This window comes from Desmodus rotundus, chromosome 1, assembly GCF_022682495.2.
Source record: "Desmodus rotundus isolate HL8 chromosome 1, HLdesRot8A.1, whole genome shotgun sequence".
Lineage (NCBI taxonomy): Eukaryota > Metazoa > Chordata > Mammalia > Chiroptera > Phyllostomidae > Desmodus > Desmodus rotundus.
The window spans coordinates 203,896,882-203,914,506 of NC_071387.1; the positions used below are offsets into that span (position 1 = coordinate 203,896,882).

The window sequence follows — 17,625 nt, forward strand, 5'->3', positions numbered from 1 at the left end:
CTCAGGAAAAGAAAGAGAAGTCCATGGCTCAGGTAGTCCCTGGTTCTTCCCAGCAATCCGTGCTTAGCTGGCAGGCTTCCCACAGTTCCCAGCACCATCAGCTATGTCACCTGGATCTCCAGTTCTTAATCCAAACCCACGTGGCACCTTCTCAGGGACCCCAGCAAGAGTCCTTTCACCCCTTTCCTTCCCGCAGCATCTCTCCTGCATTCTCCCAAACTGCTAAGAGAGAGCGCTGCATCGCTGCTAAGAGCTCTGTCTTGCTTTCTTGCTTCCTAAGCTGTGTGGCAAAGGGACCTCCAAAGCCACGTGGGCCCCGCCCACTTCTCGTCAAAGCTGAGTGGTTCTCCCCTCTCAAGGCTGCTGCACTCGGGTTTAAATCCCAGCGCCAATCTTCCTCTGCAGTCCCATTTCTGATTCCTCTCACAATTGGCTACACCTGCCAGCATTCTGGTATTTTTTTTTCCAAGCTTTTCTGGGCTGCAATAGTAAGTCCAGGCAGGTGTGGCCCCATGGTGTAGAGCCAATCATCTCCAAGCTCTTACGCAGGTGCTATAACCAGGGGGAGTTGCCTTCCAGTTACATCCTGGGTGGAAGTCACTCCCATCTCCCTGGCTCAAAGCAGGACCACAGCTATTTAACATATCCATGAAACCAGTTAAAAGTTATAGATATGTTAAATGACCATGCCTAAGGTTAGTTGCAAAACTGTTGCTATGCAGACAACTCTCAACAGCCCTGCTCCATCTGTCCCATCCCCCAGTTTAGATTTGTGGGGGTGAGGACATCCTATATTTTTAATATTTCCTAGACACTCTGAGTTCTGGACCCCATTACAAATCCCTCTTTGGGGGGCCCCCTGACTGTACCCCATTACAAAATGTCCCTGGGGTGCAAAATTGCCACTGGTTGAGAACCACCGATCTAGATAATACCATTATATATATACACATGTATATATATACATATATATATACACATATATATGAATAATTTTAGGTTTCAGAAAAATTGCAAATATCTTTTCTATATACCTTTTACCCACCTTTCCATAATGTTAACATTTCACGTAACTTGACATAATTTAGTTGGTCAAAACTAAGACAAACTAAGACAATATTATTACAGTACTATTGGCTAAACTACAGACTTTATTTTCATATGACCAGTTTTTCCACTAATAACCTTTTTACGGTCTAGGATACAATTCAAGACGCTACATGGCATTTTGGATAAACTGCTTTAAAGGGAAGTGTTTAAAGAGGAAGCACTAGTTACAGAGGTTGCGGACGCAGCAGGTGTGGTTCACATTGCTCTGCGTTTACCAATGTGTGGTTCAGGAGATTTTCCTGTCATGTCTAAAAGCTCTGACGTTTTCCAAAGTTAGGGAGTATTTCATAGTTTGTGCATCATGAAAACATGCTCTTCAGCCCTTTCTTACTGCTTTACAGATGTATTTTTCAGCAGGTAACTGGTTTTACAGTGCAGTGAATTCCATTGTAAGGACGCTGACGGAGGAGGGAACAGCAGAGTGTCATAGAGTATTCCCACTGCAGTCAGTACAGCCACAGCAATGCAGATCAAATTATGCTTTTATGATCTGGACCATGGCGCTTTCCTGTCAAAACTGGAATGATGGTTAACTGTTGATCCGTTGGTAGAAAAGCTAAAACAATGGGAAGGAGTCTATTAATGGGAGTACGTCCAGACATCTGCTCACTGTTGAAGGGAGGCCGCTTGGACCTTACACATGACAGGTGGTTACAGATCTCCTGGGGATTCCAGGGAATTCTCTGCGTTTAAGTCAAGTCATAGTTCTGTTTCCTGTCCCATTGAAGGTACAGTGGGCAAAATGCGGTCCACACAGCAAACACCAGCTTTTTAAAACAATTGAATTTATTGGAGTAACATTGGTTGATAACATTATATAAACTTAAGTGTACAACTTTATAATACAACATCTGTATAATTTAGTGCATGCTCACAGCCCAAAGTCTAGTCTCCTTCTGTTGTCTGTGTCTATGACAAATTTAGGTGTCGTTCTTGCGCAGGGCCCATGCTGATCTCCTGTGTATGGTTCCAATTTTAGCATATGCGCTGCCAGAGCGAGCACTAAACACCAACTTCCTGGTAAAAGGGAGCCTGTTACCAACTGTGCCAGCCTTGGATTCAGACAGACGCCGACTTGAATCCTGGCTTGCCCAATCTGTTAAATACATGAACTGGCGCCAACTTTCTAACTTTTCTGATCTTTACTTCCTCATCTCTTAAATGGGCATTTGTTAAGGAGATTTAAGTATCACAGTGTATAAAGAGTGCATAGCTAATAATAAATGCTCCAGAATTGGTAGCGACCATGATCAATGGTATTATTTTTAGGGGGCTCTGAAGAATGCTCTATCTCTTGTAAAATACTTCCCAGCATTTTATATTTTTACTGTACACACTTGTTGCCGTTGAGACTATTATACAGCCAGGCTCTGCGATGAAAATGGTACGTTGTTGATCACGGAGAAGCCCTTCTCCCGATGACTGCACCTCCTGTATCTTTTGCTTCTCAGATGCCCCTTTGCCATCGGCAGCGCCTGTATGTCAGCCTTGGGAGAAAGTGAAGAATTCAAGATGTGTTTGTAAATTGCCCAATGAATGTCGGTAAGCCCCATCTTTGCTCACCTCTCTGTTTCATTATAGTCAAAATAAATAAAATGATTCCTTAGGCTAGTCTCTGTTAGATCCAAGGTGCCGCTTACCAAGAATTAAGGATCTTTGCTTTTAATCTGCTCCATCTGCTGCCCGCTGTTTGCCTGGGTCCCCAGGGCTGACAGCTGGAAGCATGTAACCTGGCTAGAGGGAGGCGGAAGGACTACTTGAGCACTGCCTGCTCTACATGTAAAATGGTGCCAAAGGACGAAACTGCCACCTGAGGATTTAGAGCTTGAGAGGATTCGGACAGAAATCCTCCGGAGACAGAAAGCAATGCCCACAGTGAGAAAAGCAGTGGGTTTCTGATCCCTGAAACATCTGCCTCTAGATTGCTTTATAAGATGCCACCCAGCTGGAGACCAGTTCATTGTAGGAGACCTGTGGGAGTTCCTAGATGTCCTCGTCACGGTCCTAGCCGGTGCAGACGGCACGATTAAACTAAGAGGAGGATGACAAGTGGGACTGTTAAGTGGAAAGTGGGAGAGTAAAGGACAGTTCCAGCCACAGGGCGGTGTCCTGGATGAGTCACAATGTGGGTACATATCCATGCCCAGGCCCGAAGGAGCAAGAGAGGAGCATTTACAAGAACCGAGAGACAGGGAGGGTTGGAATGGCAGCTGAAGAGGGACCCAGGGGAATAAACCCCCTACCTGCACTCCCCTCCCCTTCCAGTCTCCTACCACTGCTCCCACCGATTAAATGCCCCCAAAGCTAGCGGACAAGGAAGTCTGTTGGATGTGTCAGATGCGGCAGCCTGCCAGGCAGGGTGGGGGAGAGGAGAGGGAAACAGGAGAGGCAAGTGGCAGAAATATGTCCTCCTGTCTGGGCCTAATCAGAACACAAATGTACTGGCCAATTACTTGGCTTTCAATTATTATTATCATCACATCCAACTCCATGAACGCCTGCTGTGGGTGATGGCAACTGTGGTGGTGTCTGACCCAGAGGAACTTCTTGTGGGAGGGAGAATACAGTGGAATAGTGTGGCTGGCAATGGGGTTTGGCCTGAATATTCTGACTGCTGTTATTTTCTCTCAAGCACTGCTTACTCTGATTCACTTCCGTTGGCTTTCCACCTTCCCCGATTCATTTAGTTTGCAGTCTGCTGTTATTTATAGACACGGTGTGTGTGCGTTTACACATGAGATCCTGTCAGCAACAGGGCCTTGTAAAGTCTCTGCCTTTTAAGCTGTTTTGAGTGGTCCTATTTAAAGTTTAAATAAGCAGATAGAAGAGAGATATAAAGATTTGTTTTCATTGTGTAAATAACTCCAAGTAAATTTAGCACTTGGTCAGAGAAGAAAAAATTAGAGCTAAATATACGTACAAGTAAAGACAGACATTGTCTACTACACAAAAATGCTTCGCTGTCTAAGCTTTCACCGCAGGAATGCCTTCCTTATCCATCACATTCAGAACTGTAGTTGTTTTCATCAGCGACATCTCTAAGAAGCTGGATCTCATCATTTTGGCACCAACGCTTAAGAAAAAAAGGAATCATTTTTTAATGGAAATATTTCTAAAGTATTTTGTAAACACGGACGCTAAAACATAGCACTGAAGCATAGTTTCATCTTCCCCTGAGGATTCGGTCGCTGGCCGCTGGGCTGGGAGGGCCCGTGTGTCCTGTGGTCGATGGCCTTCCCCATCCACAGCTCCTGAGTGTCGGATCTCTGCGTACTTTCTGTCCCTCCCTGTTGTCAGCCCAGCAGCTGTCCCCAGCACATCTTGCCTTCTCTTTCTATTTGCAGTACCTGATCTGTTCTACATGAATCTAGGTCGACACTAGCTGTCTCAGCTCTCTAAACATCAGGAGCAAAGAAAGAGCAAAAAACATTCTTTTAGAAGGATGTCCAACTCACAGCCCGCAGGGTTGCAGGAGGCCCAGGATGGCTATGAATGCAGCCCAATACAAAATCATAAATTTATTCAAAACATTATGAGATTATATTGTGATTATGTGTTGCAATGTATTTAATATGTGGCCCAAGATAACTCTTCTTCTTCCAGTGTGGCCCAGAGACGCCCAAAGGTTGGACACCCCTGAAGGGGGCTGGGCCCTTGGAATGAAGGGATGTGAGTGTCTGTTCCACCTTTTTGCTGCAGAGCTTCACCTGTCACTTCTCACCCTCAGCTTTTAAGGAATGCACATCTTGTAAATGATATAATTAACCAAATTCCTTTCAGGTCTTCCTTGGAGGTGTGTGCCCGGGACGAGAGGAGGGGAAGAGTGCTGCCCCTGACCGTGTGCAAACTGCACGCTCTGCGCTGCCAGGGCCTCCGGTTCACATTGACGGAGGCCGACAGCTGTGTCCAGCCTGCCTCCGCCGGGAGAGCTTGCGGCACCTGTGCACTGTGGGAAAAATGTGCCGGTAAGGGGCATTTCTTTTCTTTCATTTAAAAAAAAAACGGAATGTGTCCCAAGTTTGCATGTCATTGTTGCTCAGGGGCCGTGCTAATCTCTGCATTGTTCCAATGTTAGTATTTGTGCTGCCAAAGAGAGAAAAGGGAATTTTTTATTTGAAACTGTAAAGCTGCTAAAGCAATAGTGCTGAGAGTTAGAGAAATGTCATTTTCTAGTTCAGCAGCAGATCAGCACAGGCCCCTGAGGGTGTCAAGGCTCAGGCTGGTCTGAGAGTGAACAGGGAGGCAGGTTGGGTCAAGTACCTAGAGGCCTTCCCTGCTGGTCTGAATGTCCTCCCCAACCTCAGTGAGTCCCTTCTGCCTTCATGATTTTTGCCCTGTCCTTGCATCATCCGCATTGTGTACTTGGAGTTTTGGCTTTTCCAAGAGGGAAAAGCTGGGGCAGAGCAGCCCTTCCCCGCCAGTTCCCTTGTCCCCATGCAGCCATGCACCTGTGTGGAGTGCTGACCAGGGGTACCATACCTAACAGTGCAACCAGCCGGCCCTGTGGCAAGGGCTCAGCCCTGAACTACTTGTACCAGGGAGCTCTACCCGCACCTTTGCAAGTCCCACTGAGCCCTCATGCCACTGGGCTGGCAGAGAGCCTTCCCTGTCCCCCAGGGGCATGTCTGTTTCAGGGGCTGAGGGCTGACCTGAATTTGGCCAGTTCCCTCTCTACTTTGAGCAGGAATCTGGTCAGCTGCTGGGATCCATGAGCTCTGGACGCTGTATCAAGTGCAGTGCCTTCAGGGACGGGGATGGGTCCACAGCCATAATGCTAACACGCACCTTGTAGCTCACACAGGCCCCTCCTCGGATGGCCTCTCCGTGTGGTGTCCCCAGCCCCAGGGCCCACTTAGCCACAAGAGCCACAGCACCCTCTCCAGTGTCACGTGAGGCCATTGGCACCAATGGAGAATTCAGACTAACTAGGCTACATCTGTGACAAGCGGCTAGCAAGGCCGCCAGTCTCTCCCTCCCAGAACTTGCTGAGTCCAGGTGCTTTCAAAAGTCCCATGGCCTTTCAGGCCCCTGGTCACTTCTTTCATGGGCCATTTCCAGAAGAAAATAGGCCTCCCTATGGTCAGTCTCCAGCCCATTCTAGAGGTCGCTGGACGGTCCCGTGAGCATAGGAGATGTCGATGCAGGACGCTAGCCTTGAGGTCACGGCTGGCCATAGACAAGCTTGATCCAGACAGAAACCACACAGTGTGTGTGCCTGTGGGCTCTGCGCAAAGACGGAGGCCTGCCATCCATCCAGTCCACTGATGGGGGGTGATCAGCGAGGACTGAGTAGGTAGCGTGGACTGAAGCTGTAGCTGGTGCTGGCCCCCAGGCAGGGAGGCCCAGGAAGAGGCGAAGGTGGGGGGAGCAGAACTTGGCGTCCAGTGCAGCTAGCTATCTCTGTGGCAGAGACTGTCCCCATACCCTCTTCCTAGATGGCGCACTGGGCTTCTGGTCACCTGTGAAGGCTCTGAAAGCACGGTTCCCTCCAGACATGGTAGCTGCCTTCTCCCCCTCTCTGCAGTTGGGGCTGTGGAAGATGTAGCTGTATTTATTGTGCTGTACTATTTTTAACATCTTGTGACTTCATGCTAAAGTGTTCTATTGTTAATAGAACCCTTTTGGATAAACATAACTCTAAAGCACATCTGCATGTCAGTAAAAATCTCAATTTCATAAAAAATAGACTCACAATAACTCTTTTAAAAAAAAAGAAACTTTGTCATTTTCTTAAAGGGAAGTCTCAGTTGCTATAAATATTAAGGAACTATCAAAATACTTGTAAACAAAATACTTGTAAAATACTTGGAAACAAAATGAGGGTGTAGCCTCCAGCTAGATGCTGCCGGGAGCTTGAGGGAGGCTGTTTCCTTGGGATACCAGGGAGATCTTACAAACCTGCAGTGTCCAGCTGGCACTTTCTCCCAGAAGGAACGGAGGGTTTGAAGAGAATAGAAAGAGGAGTTACTTTCTCAAGTTGTCATTCCATATTTCTGGTGCTGTGTCCAAGGGCACTTACAATGACCTTCACCACCACCACAGGCATGGCCCACCTCCCTCGGTGTCAGCTATACCCCCAAGGGGGGAGGGCTGGGTCACTGCCCTCAGTTTCCCCATCTGTCTCCAGCACAGATGATGACATCCGTAATTCCAGCTACGCTGGGTCCCTTTGGGTCTGGCAGTCACCATAGCTGCCTGGCTGACCTTGTTACTCTCCTTCTGGAGACACCTGGCTGCTGTATTCCAGCCTCGACACTTCAGCGCACACAGTGCTATCATGCACGGCTTATTTCTGTTTTTATTTATTTATTTATTTTTGCGGGACATGCAGCCTTTTGTGCCTCATGCCCTTTGTCTCACACCAAGTCTGATTCTTTGGTTCTTGGTCTCTCTTTGACCCTTGCCACTCAGCTCTTTGCTGAGGTCTCCTCATTTGGTGATAGGGTGGTTGGTGGGTCCCACTTGGGTTCTGACTCACAGGGACAGCAGCCTGGACTGAGCTGCAGTCCAGGAGTGAGCTGGACTGCTCTTGACTTGGGAGAACTGTCCCCTGTGGTCCAAACAATAACAGCAATCCTGGCACCAGCTTCCAAACCTGCTTATTCTGAGTGGAGCAGAAAGGCTGGCTTCCCTGGTCCTGCAAGTCCAAAGGGTGGTGGGTTCAACCCCCAGAGGCAGGAGCTCCTGTGGGTGGCTAACCACCATGTCGTGACTCTGGAGGTAAAGGGCCTTCATTCGCCCATCTCTACTTACCTTTGCAGCCCAGGACAGCAAATGTGTCTGCAGAGAGGCCTCCGAGTGCGAGGAGGAAGGCGTCCGCATCTGCGTGGAGGTGAACGGCCAGGAGCGGACGATGACGGAGTGTGAGGCAGGCGCCCTGAGGTGTCAAGGGCAGAGCGTCTTGGTCACCAGCATAGAGCCTTGCAAGGGGGACGCCCAGTAGGCTCCCGGCTGCCGGGGGCTTGCTGCAATCCAGCAATGGCCGTGGCCCATGGAAACGTCCCATAACTGAGAGCTTCAACATCCCCAGGGGCAGGCACATTCTTTCTCCCTCCCTCCGAGGCCCAGGTGCCCTCAGCCCCCAGCTGCCCGCAGAAGCCAGACCTTCATCAGATGCTCCTTCTCCTTTTTTTAAAAAAATTATCAGTCCGGTTCGTGTTCAGGAACCTCTGCCTGAGTTAGCTGTGTTCTTGGAGAAACTGCTAACTTCTCTGGACTTGGACTTTTTAATCAGAAAATTAGAGGGTTAGGCCAGAGAAACTCAAATGCTCCCTTTAAGTCTGGGTGACCCCGCCCAGGGGCCAGAACAGGCTCTGCAGCTGGATTAGGAAACAGAAATGCTAGAGAAGCGGCCGCTCGGTAAACCCGAATACACAGGGGACCTTGAATGCAGAAAGACAGTTACGGTGGTGCCATCCCGGGAAGGACCCTCGTGCGCCACCCTGTGGGCCCAAGCACGTCGCTCAGGGCTCCCCAGTCGATGGGAGACGGAAACACCGACTTGTCGGAGCCGAATTCATCCCGTCCTAGTCACGGGCACTGTCTGCCTCTTTGAGAACTCACATAATTCAGTCTTTTGGGGGGCTTTTTTTAGTGCAGGTCACACCCGAGACCTCCAGATTGCCCCGCCCCCTTTTCTTTGGTGGGAAGCTCCAGTTCACGGCCGAGCCACGGCGCAGTCGCCCGTTAGAGAGAACGTCTTTCTCTCCCGTGGGTGCGCGCCAGACTTTTCAGGGCCTGTGGAGGTAGATCGATCTGAAGCGCTGGCCTCCAGTTTGCTCCTTATTCATTCTTCATCAAAACAAAACGAAAAGAAAACAGCTGTGGGGGATGAAATGAGTGGGCTCACATGGAATTTAAAATACGCTTTCCTATACAAATAATATCTCTGTATTTTTCTGGTACTGATAAGTACATTTCTGCAAATCTTTAGTTAAAATGACAATGATTAAAATACTCATTAAAGATACTACCCTTTGCAATGTTTTGATCTGTATTATGTTTAATTTTAAAGAATCTTTCCATGAAGAGTGGTTAATGTGCTCTTTTAAAATATATTTTTATTTTTTAAACTACTTTATTGAGGTATGATGGACATATTAAAAAGCCGTGCATATGTAATATATACTACAACTTGATGAGTTTGGGGATAAGTATATGCCCATCAAGGCCATAAATGTATCCATCATTTCCCAAAGTTTCCTCCCACTCCCATTATTATTATTATTATTATAAGAATATGACATAAGATCTTTCTTCTTAGAAAATCCTAAGCATCCGTGACAGTGTTGCTAGCCAGAGGCGCTATAGCTGGCCGGTGGCTATGGCTGTGCCATGGGGGGTCTCTGGAACTTACCTTATGTCACGGACACTCGGACCCTTTGACTGCCATGTCCCCATTGCTCCCTCTCCTTAGCCCCTGGCAACCACCATTCTCATTTCTGCTTCTATGAGCTTGACTGTTTTAGATTCCAGATATAAGTGAGATCATACAGTGTTTCATTTTTTTTTGCCTGGGTTATTTCGCTGAGCACAGTGCCCTCCTAGTCTATTCATGTTGTCACAAAGGGCAGGGTTTTCTCCTTTCTATAAAGGCTGCGTAGCGTCCCAGTGCACACCTGTACTACATTTCCTTCATCCATTTATCCGTGGTGGAACTCGGGGTATTCCCATGTCTCGGCTATTGTGAATAACCCTGCAGTGGTCATGGGAGGGCAGGTATCTCTCAGATTCTGATTTCAATTCCTCTGGACGTATTCCCGCAGATGGGGGACTGCTGGATCATATGGTCATTTTATTTATCATTTTTTGGGGGAACCTCCCTATTGTTTTCCACAATGGCTATACCCAGGTCTGACCCAGGTCAAGCTTTACATACCAAATTATCCCTCAAGTGACATTTCAGACATAATGTGTGGAAGTTACAAGGAGGTAGGGTCCAACTGAAAATAATAATTGAGAACAATGTGAAACAAATGGAAACAAATTGAAAACAATTAAACAATGATGTTTGATTGAGGCCAACAATATTTGTTAGAGTTTATTATGGAGCTGATTTATACCCTGGGTGGGGGATAGATTTGAAAATGCCAGGCCAGATGCAGATCTCAAAACAAAGAGTCGAAACAGTAACTTCTTTGGGAGGAGATAGCTCGGTCTCTTTCCAGTCTTAAGCTAGTCTGGGGGTAGGTGTCTACTGCTGTCCCCTTCCTACCTGAGGCAGAGGACATGGCCGGCGTTATGAAATGCTGTAGGAGAAAGAGGCCTGGAAAACCCCCAGAAGATATGACAGCTAAAGTTTGAGAAATAAGTTTCACAGAGATAGTGAAGAAGAAGTAAGGGATTAACGACCAGCTGTTAGAGAAGGAGGGGAGCAGTGAATGAGGTTCTAGAAAGATGCTGTCTTGAAATACATAATTTCATGCTTTTTTTTTGTTCTTTTTTGAACATTGTTATACTTGACCTTTCCTCTTGTTAGAGACATTCACAATTGTGTATAAGAGAATTGGGTTTGTTACAGTGGGTCTGCAAAGAGAAAGTAACTTTCAATGTTACATCTTTAAAGATGTTTAAGACTCCCAAAATAAGGTCTTAAATAGCTAAAGAGAGGGCTTTGAGAAAAGCGAGGACTGTTTCTGACGTGAAAATTGATTGCAGAGAGAACTGAGGGAGTGTGAGACTTTCCCTGCTTCCCTTTCCTCTGCCTCAAGCCAGGTGGGGGCAACCTGGGGAGGAAGGGGTAGCGCCTTGCGGGAAAAGGCAGAGTGCTCAGATTAAAGCCATCTTGGTGAGGGGAGGGACGGAGGGAGAAGAGAGGATTGGCTGGTGCATTAACCAACGCTAGCTTCCAAGAGACAGGGGAGCCAAGCCGCACCCCACAGAGCATCGCTCGCAATCGAAGTGGACCCTGTGAGTCACCCGGGCAGAGAAGCTGCTTCGGGAGGCCAGTGTCTTCCTGTGACACGGCACACATTTCCTGATCCCGGACTGACAGAAGTGCTGCTGTCATTGCCCTGAGACCTAGTGAGCCCCATCCCAACAGCTCTGTGCACAACCTTCCTCCCCGCCCTCCCCGGTCCTAGGCACTGTAATCCCCTTGCAACAGAGAGAAGGTTCTTGGTGTTCAGGGGGGGTACATGGGGGGTGCAGAGTAGCAGGCAGGAATATCTGGCAGGTGGCCCCTGGAACTCTACCCAGGGATTAGCTAGACTAGGTGGCTCATTTGAGTGAGGGCCCCCCTCTCCACTGGGCAGCTGGCTTACCCAGCATCCCCTGCAGTAGCTTATTGGGTGTCTGAACATAAAATCATCAATCACTTTTGCTTTTGGTTAAGATAAAGATGTGTATTAAAGAAATTTGAACCCCACAATTTATTATTGGTTCTATACTTTCTATGCTCACCAACATTTCTTGGAGCCACAAAATCACACACCCACTAACCCGCTGTAAGCATTTGGATTATATGTAAGACAGGTGTAACAGCTAGTGGAGGTGGTCTTCATAAACTTGAAAATAAACTAAGATGTTGCATACTTTGGGTATAAGATGAAGTGTGTGTTCTACTACTCTCTCTCTCTCTCTGTGAAGTAGGAAAGAGAGAGGAGGAGAGGTGAGGCGAGAGAAGAGGAATGAGAAGAAGAATAGGGGGGAGAGAGGGAGAGAGAGAGAGAGAGAGAGGGAAGGAGAGATACTGGGCCATTCTTGTATAGGATTAGCAGAACTGAACACCCACAGTCCTATTATGTGCCAGTCTGCTGAGAATTTTCCTCCTTGATGAACTAGTTAAAGCATATTCACTACTTGTGCTAGGAATGCAACGACCTGCTTCTCATCCTGAATGCTGAGCCAGAAAGCAACCACAGTAGGAGGCAATTTCTGTTAATACCGGAGAGACCAGAGGTATAGGCACAACTTTCAATTACCTTGGTCTTTCAGGCAGTTTGCACATTTGGGGACATGAAGGCTGATGGCAAGATAGGAGCCCCTGCCGTGACAACTGAAGCATCTACAGTTTGTCTTTTTATTGGTTCCTGTCAGGCAAAAAACCCAGATTTACACTCAAAACAGCAACCATGTAGGAAAATTTCCTTTTCCAGCCAAGGGTTAACAAGACCAGAGAGAAAGAGTGTTGTTGCTTACAAGGCATGGGCTGAAGGTGAGAGGCTGGGCAGGAGAAGAAAAACAATACAATATCCCCCTTGATTCACAGGCCACGGTCAGTTGCCTGTGAAAGAACAAACCCAGAGAACCGCACTGTCATCACTGTTATTTCCACGCATCCCGAGGCGAGGAGACTTGTGCTGAATCCCAGGGGAGGGCCCATTAGACTCATGACAGAGCAGTGAGGTTTGAGCCAGACAGCCATTGGCCGGAAGAGTAAGGCATGTGTAATACTGAATGAGGGACGGTTGTGTAGCAGTCAGCTGGCCATGTGGGCAGGGATCACAGAGAGGTGTCAAAGGAATTTTCCGTAATAGTGAAGAGGAGTTTCCTCATCAAAGCGAGTTTTACCAGACATCCTCAAAAGAAAGTGCTTCCCATGAAAGGCCCCGGATGGGTGGAAAGTGAGACCCACTTTATGTGCAACCCAAGTGTGCACTGTGACAGAATTTGATAAAGGGCCCTAACTGAACTCCTGGATGCTGAGCACCAGGAGGAACTCCTGAAATTGGGTGTGATGGAGAACTGTGGACAAGCCCATTCATTGGGTGGTTGCAGCCCTATAGGATTTAATACTTTGGTGTGATGAGAAGACGACTTACAAAGGACCTCGAGTCTCCTAAAAGTGCAATGATTGGCTGTTTGCTATGGACAGGGTGCACAGATGCATTAAAAGGGAGAGGAAGGTACATTTGAGGATCTGGTCCCAGATCTCCTCTCGACTGGTGAGGGTTGGAACCTGGATGGTTCTGCGCCCCTTCTTGCTCAGCATGCTGCCTGTGTATACTCAATATAATGTCCATTTTCCATAGTCACACAGGTAGTCTTCATAGTCCTCGGCTAGTTAGCAGAAGGCCTAATCTGAAGATGGCTCTTGTGCTTCCCAGGGGAGTGCTCGTCCTGTATCACGACATCACCGGCTTCCTTCCAGTACTGTGGACCTGGGATGTCCTGTTTGAGCTGCGTCGTCCTGGATAGGGAGGAGTTAACAAGGTGTGGGGGGTGGTCTCTTGCTACATGCACAGGGCTGCTATTCTGAAATACTGACTTGGGCATGCTTCCAAGGCACAAAAGACAAAGCATAGCTATTTAAGTCCAAGTTAGTTGTTGGGAGATTTTTTATTCTGTTTCAATCTCCTTACTAGTAATTGGCCCTGTCATTTTTTTTCTTACGATATTTCCTTAGTCTAAAAGCCCATTGCCCACTCCCTGATTTATCATTTTATCTACTCTGTTAGTCCCATGCCAAAGCATTGATTTTATCATTTTACTACCTTGACCAAGAAGTTTTTTGGCTTCTCATTGTTTTCTAGATACAGTGTAACTCAACTTGTCATTCAATATTTGTGCCTTGCTATGCAGCCATCTTTATCTATTAATAAAACCTTTCTGCTATCATCCCAGGGGGCTTCTTTCCATCTTCCATAGAATGTTGTAGACTAAACAATGGCCCTACCACAAGTCTGCCACAGGCCTGGCTCAGTCTTGTCATCCCAACCCTGAGCAAAGCCTTTGAGGGTTGGACGTCGGGTAATTAATGATTTTCTGATGATTCCACGGGGATCAGGGTGAAGATAAACCCAACCCCCCTCTGCTGTCTCTGGAAATAAAAAGGTCCTGGTATCCTGTTCTGCAGGCTAATCGGCAATTCTCCAGACTCTCCAGCTCCAAGATACGGCCTCTTTTTGACCATTGTGCAGTTAAGAACGTGTGAGCGCACTGGTCAATTTAATCCTCAAAGTTTACCTCTGAGAATGTTTGGAGGAAGTGGTAGGTAATGTAGAAGGAAGGATTTCTTATCTTGTGTTTTTTGGTGGCTCTGAGATCGAAAAAGAAGCTGTGAGTCATGGGTATTTATAAAACTGTGTTTCCAAATTTATCTTGCTTTCAGGATAACCACATAATTCAATGAATAAAGTCCAGGACAGTTCATCCAAAAGGAACACAGATAAGGGAGGATGTTTTGTTGGATGCATAGTCTGACAGAGGGAAGAAGCCAATGCCATTTCTCAGGTCACGACTTGGGGATTTTCTGCACACACACACACACATTTTTGTAATAAAACCCACTCTCTTTCCTCACGTTGCACTTGACTCCCTCCCTGTTTTGTACTGTCCCAGTTTAAGGACACCTGCAGTAAATGAGTAACAAAGAGAAATGGCAAGAAACGATCGTTCCCAGTTGCAGCTGTATAAAATTGCTTGTCAGAAAGCTGCTCTCTCTCAGGGGCCTGGATCAAAATGCCCTTTTTTACCAGGTCTGACTGACCATGAGCTCTCCGATTCTGTACTTAGGTAAGATGAAGGATAATGGTGGGATTGAGGACGAAATCAAGTAATAATAAAACGCTATTAGAAAACCTCTACTATAATCTCAGAGTCTCCTGAGGGCTTCAGAGGAAGTGGCTGGTCTTGTATTTTATCCTTGAAAACTATGGTCACACAGGGATGATTCCAATTATGCAATGCCCCTGGCTTCGTTCTCTGGAAGCTTGTTTCTTTTTTCCCATCTCTGATCTTTGTTCTCCTCTTTTCTGGTGAAACTGCCTTCTCACCAGGGTCAGCCAGGCTGAACGTCCCTGATTTACCAGCAGAACACTGGCTCTCACTGTTGGGTTAAAGGGCAGAGTCCTGAGTTGCAAAACGCCGCGATTCAGAGTCCTGCAAAGCAGCACTAGCCCATTAGGCAGGCTGCGACCATTGCAGCCTCTCTACCCTCAAGTAAACATGAGTCAAAAAAATGATTTCATGGGCTAGCAATAGTGAGGCAAGCAACAGGAGGGAGACTGAACAGAATCTGTAATTTCCTCAGTAGTACTTGAACATGTGCTTCTTCTGTAGTTCTATTTCCCCGAGACCCTGGAGAGGCCAATCTCACTTGGGTTACATACCTGTGTTTGATCCCACCGGTGAACTGCAGAGGCTGACGGAGGATAGACTGGGAAGACAGGCGTCAGGCAGGGCTGTGGGCAACTCATAAGAGTGAATGGCAGTCACTGGGATTAATGGACATAATTGTTGGGGAGAGCAGTTAGATTTCCATTTCTCCTGTCACACAACCTGGCTGTGGCTTACTCTGTCTGGTACGAGAGCAAGTGAGAAGGCCCCGCCAGGGCATGGCGGTGACTCAGAGGTGGTGAGAGCAGCAGTGGGAGCTGCTGAGTGAGGATCTTCTGAACAGAGAGGCTGCCTCATCTCCAGCCTCCCAAGAAGGCCAGGAACATGGCCACACGGGGATCGGATAATCAGCTGGCTTCATATACCAATCACTGAGTTCACGTTATTATTTGTGATCCTAATAATAATACGCTTGTTGATTCACTCATATTGCGTAGTTAACATTTACTTAACGATGCTGCTGTGCCACATTTCTAAATGCCTTATGCGTACAGGAATGCATTTAGTCCTCACAATAGCATCTTGATGTAGATAATTATTATCCTAATTTTACAGATGTTAAAATTGAAGTACAGAGAGGTCATATGATTTTCCAAAGTATCACGGCTGTTAGAGGTGGAGCCAGGATGTGATTTTTTAAAAAAAAAAGTCTTGGAAATTCTTGTCAGGGTGAAATTTTCTAATATTCTTGACATGGCAGCTGGCTTCCCCCAAAGTGAGTGACTCAAGAGAGTGTCACACCATGTATGACCAACTTTGCCTTGGATCTACGATTAGGGTTTACACAGATAGAGGTTTAGCAGCAATGTGTGTTACATGTGGCCGTTCTACCTAATTTCCATCAATAGATGATGAGGAGGATTCTCCGCTGGGTGCTAGGAAGGGTGGAGAGTAACAATGGAGATTTATAAAGAAGGATCAGTCGAGGTCTGGTGTCATTCAATTTATGCATCTTTTGAGAATGTCCTATAGTTCTCGGGTGGCTCAGCCCAAATTCTATATGACCCTTTGCCCCATGTTCTGGAAATGTCTTATGCAGTGTTGTAACTATTAGCTACATATGACCACTTGAATGTAATTAAACTTAAAAAATTTAATTCCTCAGATAGACCAACCACATTTGGAAAAGTTCTGAGTTGCCACATTTGGCCAGTGGCTTCCCATACAGGTCAGTGCAGGTGTAGAACTTTCCCATCAGAGCAGAAAGTTCTGTCGTGCAGGGATATTTTGAAAAGTCATTTGACTTAAAATAACCTGCCAAAAGAGGTCAACTAAACCCATATCCCTTGCCTTCTTTCCTTGCTCCGTTTCATATGTTAGCCTTGGGAATAACTTCTGACTCCATTAAGTATTTAATGAAAGCTATTACCCAGAAAATGCACCTGGGTAATCACACACAGAAATTTGCATACAGCTTTGGTGGGATCAGGAACCCTCTGTGTAATAGTTGCCCACGGGTGCACGGGTGCATAGCAAATTACCTCAAACTCAGTGGCTTAGAACAAGAAAGATTTATTATTTCATGCAGTTTTGTGGTTCAGGAATTCAGGATGAGTTTAGCTTAGTGATTCTGGCTCAGGGTTCTCATTAGAGTGCAATAGGGTGGTCAGATGTAGCAAATAAAATATGAGATGCTCAGTTACATTTGAATTTTAGATAAACAATAAATAATTCTTTGCTATACATATGCCCCAGGCAATAATCAGGACATACTTTTACTAAAAAAATATTGTTTATCTGAAATTCAGATTTAATTGGGCGTTCTGTATTTTAACTCATAAGCCCACCAATGTGCCAGGCTTCCCTCATGTGAGGCCTTTCCCTGAGGCTCATGGATTTATTCCCACAACAGAGTATTACAATGCCCGGAAAGTTCACCCTGGCTGTTTGCAGGAGGCGTCTGTTCTTTGCTCACGAACTCCTGTTGGGCTGCTTGGGGTTCCTCTTGACATGACAGCTGGCTTCCCCCGAAGTGAGTGACTCAAGAGAGTACAACACCATGTATGACCTTGCCTTGGAAGTTATACTTTGTCATTTCTGAAATATTGATTGCACAGGTCATTTCTATTTTTCTAGGCACTGTGGGAGGGGACCACATGGATCCCAGGAGGCAAGGACCATCTTGGAGGCCATCTTGGAGGCTGGCTCTAGCCTCTAGAATTTACACACCGATTTCATAGAATAAGCCCCATGAGGGTAAAATTTTAAAATATTTTTTGTCATAGTTGTAGCCCCAGTGGCTATAACAGTGCCTTATAAATAGTAGGCACTCAATAAATATTTGCTAAATGATTGAATAAATGAATCTCTGACCTAAAAGATTCCTTTGGTCCTTACAAGGTTTTATAGGAACAAAAGCTGCTCCCTCAGAGGCTGAGGATGGAGAGATTAGAAGTAAGGAACAGGAATCTGTAAAAGGGATACACCAAGTTAATAAAGCTGCTAATAAACCATCAT

The 17,625-nt window shown here is 46.5% G+C and overlaps 1 protein-coding gene and 2 non-coding genes across 3 annotated transcripts in view; 1 reads left to right on the forward strand and 2 right to left on the reverse strand.

Moving 5' to 3' along the window:
- The window catches only part of C7 (complement C7), a 54,286-nt gene extending 45,189 nt beyond the window's left edge, over positions 1–9,097 (forward strand). Inside the window, exons 16-18 of the mRNA XM_024578494.4 lie at positions 2,562–2,652; positions 4,891–5,075; positions 7,872–9,097. Coding sequence (XP_024434262.2) covers positions 2,562–2,652; positions 4,891–5,075; positions 7,872–8,053 — 458 coding nt within the window. The 3' untranslated portion in view covers positions 8,054–9,097. The remainder of the gene's footprint in view (positions 1–2,561; positions 2,653–4,890; positions 5,076–7,871) is intronic.
- On the reverse strand, positions 2,005–2,113 carry LOC112321228 (U6 spliceosomal RNA). Its single transcript, XR_002976507.1, has one exon. It is a non-coding gene; the product is annotated as a U6 spliceosomal RNA (small nuclear RNA).
- Positions 5,106–5,209, reverse strand: LOC112321227 (U6 spliceosomal RNA). The gene has a single exon (XR_002976506.2). It is a non-coding gene; the product is annotated as a U6 spliceosomal RNA (small nuclear RNA).
- Positions 9,098–17,625: the final 8,528 nt, after the last annotated feature.